A 6,412-nucleotide genomic window follows, 5' to 3' on the forward strand; every position below is an offset into this window, starting at 1 on the left:
TGGCCTTGAACTCAGAAATCTGCCTGCCTCTGCCTCCCAAGTGCTGGGATTAAAGGCATGCGCCACCAGGCGTCCACCACTGCTTGGCTCCTATAGGGCATTCTTAAGGAGGCATTTTCTCATTGATTTCTCTCCTCAGATGACTGTAGCTTCTGTCATATTGAGAAAACACTAGCCAGCATAGATGTTCTCTTGAATTATTGTAAAAGAATGTATGTTGTCATATTATAGCACAAAGCCACTATCGGAGGCTATAGTATTTTGTTTTATTTTTATTATTTGAGACAAAGTCTTACTGTCTAGCTGAGACTGGCAACCTGTGTCAGCCATTGTGCCAGAAGCACAGAGCCACTTTTGTAAAAAGCCATGTGAGGGACTGAAGGCAGCAGTCTCGACTTAGAAAAGTGAGCTTTAGGGAATGGTGCTAAGTCGACACTGTAGCATTTACTCTTCTAAGTTCCTGGTACCAGTGCCACTCGGTGCTTGTCCCTGGCCTCACACACTTTAGTTAGAGTTGTATGCCTGTGGAAAATTGAGATGAGGGGCTAGAAAGATGGCTTAGCAGTTGAGGGCATTGACTGGTCTTGCAGAGGACTTGGGTTTAATTCTTAGTATGCACATAGCAGTTCCCCACTGTCTGTAACTCAACCTTTAGGGGATCTCATGTCCTCTTCTGGGGTTCCTCTTGGGGCACCAGGCACATATGTAGTGAACAGAAATATATACAAATAAAAAAATTCTTTTAAAAATATAACTGAGACTCAGCTCGAGCATTTTAATCCAAATTTTAGGGTAGAGAGATTATCAGGCCTCAGTCCTTTTTACCTTTAAAAGTGATGTGCTGCATCTTCTATACTTCTCTTGTTTTCTGATGCTGTACCTCAGACCAGTCTCTTTGTGATCTTTATATTTGGATCCCAGGGTGGGAATTGGAGAGTCTTGGCTCATGATAGTCACTCTCTTTCAGCCTTTGGATGAGACCAGCCAGATGAGTGATCTCCCTGTGAAGGTGATCCATGTGGAGAGTGGCAAGATCCTCACTGGCACGGATGCCCCAAAAGCCGGGCAGCTAGAAGCATGGCTTGAGATGAACCCAGGGTGAGTTAAATGCTTCCTTTATGGGACCTGCAGCTGGGGCAGTGGTACTTGCATTTGGGGGCCAGACCAGGTTCTAGAGAAAGTAAAGCTGCTACTTGCAGGCAGAGCTGCATCCAAACACTGCTGTTTTCCCTAGGTATGAAGTAGCTCCCAGGTCAGACAGTGAAGAAAGTGGCTCCGAAGAGGAGGAGGAGGTAAGAGGCCACTTTCTTAACTGTTGTTAGGGTTTCCACCTTGTTTGTGGCTGTCACCCTGTGGGCTGTGCCCTTGTGCCTTGTGTGCTGGCCGGGCATGGTGTGGCAGGGGCAGCCACAGCCCTGGGCTTGCCTGGAAGTGGTGCTTCAGAGCTTTGCTAACTTGTGGACTGTTTCCATTCAGGGCAATCCAGTTTAAGTCATTTCCTCGGTTGCACTGCCCACATTTCAAGCGCTCAGCATCACTCCTCTGGACACTCTGCTGCTTTTGCCTATTCTTCATCAGTGCTGTGATTTAACAGTCATGAGTGTGTGCCCCGTATACGCGGCCGCCACCCAATGTTCTCTTGCTCATGCCTCTTGATGGCTCCTGCCTGCATCTCCCTAGGCTTTGTGTTCTCCCCTTCTCCCCACATCATTGGGCCGATGGAATGCTATCTACTCAAGCCTTCCCTTTTGAGTTCTAACAGAAGGAGGACTTGTGGTTTTTATGTCTACTGGAGCCTTGAGGGCCACCTGTCTACGCAAAAGTCAGCTTTAGATGCATATGTATATATAAACTGTTTGCTTGTTTAAGATAGGGTCTTGCTATGACTTGAAGTTCAGACATATATCCTCCTGCCTTTCTGAGTGCTAGAGTTATACCTGTTCACTACCATGCCCTGCAGAGAACACTTTGTTCTAATTTAAACAGCTTCATTGAGATCTAATTTATTTAAACTGGAAAGTGCAGTTATTTCTTAGTTAACATATGGAACTGTGGATCAGGTCATCACACCAGTGTTAGAATGTCTTAGTCGATCAGAAAGCAACCTTAAGCTGTCTGTGGCTGTCTGCTGTTCCTCCCTTTTACACCCAGGAAGCCACAGAACTGGTTTTTTTGCTTGTTTTTTATTTCTTGTTGGATGAGTCTTTCTGTATATCCCAGGCTAGCTTCAAACTTAGTATCCTCTGACTTGAGTCTCACAAGTACTAGGGTTACAGCCATGCACCCCCACACCAGCTCACCACTCTGCTTTCCATCTTCAGATGAGCCATTTGTAGACATGCTGCAAATGGAGTTGGAGCACAAGTGTGTGGCATGTTATCAAGGTTTATTCATGTGTTGTGTGTAGTAAGAACTTGTTCTTTTTATTGCTGCGTTGTGTTCTATTGTATAAATATACCACATTTTGTTTACCTGTCCGCCATCGGTTGACACTTGTATTTCTGTTTTTACTATGAATAATTATGTTGTGAACATTTCCAAACATAGTTTGTGTGGACATATGTTTTCATTTTTCTTGGGTAGATGCCTAGGCGTGGAATTGCTGGGTCACGTGGTAAGTTTATGTTTACTTTCTAAGACTGCCCAACTGTTCTCCAAAGTGGCTGTACCATTTCACAGGTTCCAGTTTCTTCATGTCCTCACCAACTCTTAGTATTGTTTGTCCTTTTGTATATGGCTATTTTAGTGGGTGTGTGGTGGCATCTCATTTGGTTTTCATTTGCATTGTCTTAGTACGTAGTGATGTTAAGCATCTTCATGTGCTCATGTGCGCCATCCAGCCATCCTCCTCAATGGAAGTCTGTTCAAGTCTTGCCTGGTCTTAGCTGGGCTGCCATCCTAATGAGCTCTCAGCCCTTACTTATTCTAGACACACATCTCTAACCTAGTGTATAATTTGCAAATATCTCATCCCAGTATGCTTGATTTCTCACTCTTTCTCTGTGTGTGTGTGTTACCTGTATATATATAAATGTAGGCACACATGCAATAGTGTATGTAGAAGTCAGAGAACAGCCTGAGACATCCATCCTCTTTACCTCTCCCTTGATCCTGGAGTTCTTGTTTACTGCTGTGTACTACAGGCAAGCTGGCCCACATGCTTCTAGGGATTTTTCTTTCTCCGCCTCCCATCTCACCATAGAAGCATTGGAATTACAGACATACAAGTAGCACCTGGTGTTATGTTGCTTCTGGGGATTGAACTCAGATCCTCACAGTTGTGTGCAAGTGGTTCACTCATATAGCAGTCTCCCCACCTCCCAACATGTGTTTAATGGTTTCTTATTGCCTTTATCTTTCTGTAGGGTCAGAATGATCACTCCTGTGTTCTTCATTTGGGTACTTTAGTGATTTGTCTCATTTCGTTGGTTGACCTAGGCTTAAATTATTGAAGTAAGGTTTTTGTTTTGGATATAAATAGTGTTTAAACAGACATGATTTTAGTTTTAAACTTACTGATTTTATTCATGTGTGTTTGTCTTGTGTCTGTTGCTGTCAGCAGGAGCCAGAAAAGCATATTGGATCCCCTGAAGCTGTATTTGCATGCAGTTAGTTATGAGCTCCTGGCATAACTCACATCCTTTGGAAGAGCGTTATATGCTCTTAACAGATGAGCTATCTCCTCAGCCCCTAAACCTATATGGTTAGCACTATTCACCCTTGGGCTACATCTCATAAACTTGGGTTTTGAGATTTTTTTTTTCTTACTATGTATCACTCAGGCTTGCCTTGAACTCTTTCTTTCTTTCTTTTTTTTAAGATTTATTATTATACATAAGTACACTGTAGCTGACTTCAGACACACCAGGAGAGAACATCAGATCTCATTACGGGTGGTTGTGAGACACCATGTGGTTGCTGGTATTTGATCTCATGACCTTAGGAAGAGCAGTCAGTGCTCTTACCCGCTGAGCCATCTCGCCGGCCCCTTGCCTTGAACTCTTAGACCAGGATGACCTCAAACTCTAAATCTCCCTGCTTCAGGCTTCTCCAAACATTGATAATTATAGTTGCATGCCATGATACCTGGCTTCATAAATGTTACTTTTTTAACTCTCCCCACTCCCAAAAACCTAAGTATTATACTTGCTAGATAAGCATTGCATTGTGTCTCATAAATTTTAATGAGTTTGGCTGGTTGTTTGTTTAGTGTGTTGGGGGATTGTTTTGGTCTTTGTTTAGATATTTTTGAGACAAGTTCTCTTTATTATATAGCTCTCACTGTCTTAGAGTCGGGCACTGGTGGTACACCCCTTTAATCCCAGCACTTGGGAGGTAGAGGCAGGAGGATTTCTGAGTTCGAGGCCAGCCTGGTCTACACAGTGAGTTCCAGGACAGCCAGGGCTACACAGAGAAACTCTGTCTCGAAAAACCAAAACCAAACAAGCAAAAAAATTGGCTTTGTAGCACAGGCTGGACTTGAACTCAGAAATCCACTTTCCCTTGTTGTCTCCAGTGCGTTTGTTTTTGTTACTGGCATTAAAATAGTGCCTCACATAATCAGGGATAGTACTCTATACCACTGAGCCCTAGCTCTAGCCACTATTTATATATTTTTGGCACTCAGAAAAGTTTTATTAAAAGCAAAACTATGCATACATACACATGATATACAAAGGGGATCCAAACCCAGAATCCTAGTATTTTAATTTAATTTTGTTGTCATCTGATCTGAAATGTGAAATACTCTTTAAAACTTCTAAAAATCTATTATCATGTGTATGATGTGTGTGAGTGAGGCCAGGCATGTATGTACATGTGGAGATGGGAGAATGTCTCTCAGGAGTCAGCTCTAGATCTCTCTTACCGTGGGCTCCAGAAATAATACTTGGGTTATAGGATAGTGTAGCATTTGCAATACCACTGTACTATAGACTATTAACTTGTTTTCTTTCTGAGTTTTCCTTCTTTTCTCTGCACATGAATGTATGCAGAGGCGAGCATTGAGGCAGCTGCTCTATATTCCAGGCTGCCTTGGCCTCTAGCCAGAAGTGTGGCTTTACCCTCCCTCGCTTCCTTTCTTCTTTTCATTTTTTTTTTTGGGGGGGGGGCTTTTCTAGCTTTCCTTTCTTTAAAATGATTTTTGTTGTCTTTGGTTTGGTGTGGTGGGTTTTATTTTTGTTTTTGTTTTTAAGTTTGCTGTCTTACCTTTCTGTGAATGTTTGTTGGAACTGTACATTTATTTAGTAATTCCTTTGTAATCACACAGATACAGTAGACATCTTACTCCATTACATATTTTTAAGTTGGTTTTGTTTGCTTGTTTGTTGTTCAAGACAGGGTTTTCTCTGTAGCCCTAGCTGTCCACACTCTGTAGATCATATCTTCAATTCACAGAGATCTGCTTGCCTCTGCCTCTTAAGTGCTAGAATTAAAGGCATATACCACCATTTCCAGATCAGTTGGATTTTTGAGATAGGGACCTAATGGTTCAGCCACAGGGAATATGACACTCCCAGTGATTATGAACCCATGATGATCCCATGAGTGTGCAGTAGGCACTTTTAACCTTAGAGCCATTGCTATAAGTCTCTTCAGGTGATGTTTCCCTCCATGGATTTACATTATCTGGCTATTACTGTCTATGGTTTTGTGTGTGGTAGTGGTTGTTTGTTTGGTTCTTTTTTACAGTTTTGCTGGGGATTGACCCCAGGTCTTTATGCAGACAGGCAGGCGCTCTACCGCTGAACAACACCCCAGCTCTCTTAGAAAAATTTCACAAAGTCTGGCTGCCAGCAATAGGTGTGCCTCAGTCTGTTTTTCTGGGGTATTTTTGTATTTCAGGAGCACAGGTTAGTTGAATGTGTCAGCCTTTCTTTGTCCCTCTCCTCTTTCGGCAGTCTGAACGTGTGATTCTAACCTTAGTGGCCCTTTTATGTGAGTTTGTTTTCCTCTGTATGCTTGTTTGTCTGTATACTAAGGCACAGTGCAGGAGCCTGCAGAAGACAACTAACTCATCCTTGGAGCTGGAGCTACAGCCATCACCTGTTACCACCTTCTCTGTTACCTAATAGTTTAGTCTATCTCTTTTGCCTTGTAGATTATCTATCTGTCTTTGGTTTTTTAGTAGACTCCACACAAAGGTGTTTTGATATTTATCCTTGCTGTGTGTCAACCTTGTCTGTGGATTATTTTCGTTTTGTCAGAGTAGGAAGTGGATAGATAAGCTGGTTGTGCTTTGTGGTTGTTGACTTGAGCAGACGCCAACTCCTCCATAGCCCTGTACATACTAGATAGTCTTGCTTGGACATCTTTGACATCTATGAAGAGGCAGGAACAGCTGAGTGCCTTTTTCCCCCCTTATTTATTTATTTATTTATTTAGCTCTTTGGTTGTTTTTTTTTTTTTTTTT

At 42.5% G+C, this 6,412-nt stretch overlaps 1 protein-coding gene across 6 annotated transcripts in view; it reads left to right on the forward strand.

Moving 5' to 3' along the window:
* Positions 1–6,412, forward strand: part of Smarca4 (SWI/SNF related, matrix associated, actin dependent regulator of chromatin, subfamily a, member 4) — an 87,197-nt gene that overhangs the window by 30,996 nt on the left and 49,789 nt on the right. For all 6 annotated transcript variants that reach the window (XM_031345500.1, XM_031345502.1, XM_031345503.1 and 3 more), the window contains 2 exons: positions 968–1,098; positions 1,235–1,292. In XM_031345500.1, coding sequence (XP_031201360.1) covers positions 968–1,098; positions 1,235–1,292 — 189 coding nt within the window. The remainder of the gene's footprint in view (positions 1–967; positions 1,099–1,234; positions 1,293–6,412) is intronic.

The sequence above is a fragment of the Mastomys coucha genome, unplaced genomic scaffold (genome assembly GCF_008632895.1).
Source record: "Mastomys coucha isolate ucsf_1 unplaced genomic scaffold, UCSF_Mcou_1 pScaffold23, whole genome shotgun sequence".
NCBI lineage: Eukaryota > Metazoa > Chordata > Mammalia > Rodentia > Muridae > Mastomys > Mastomys coucha.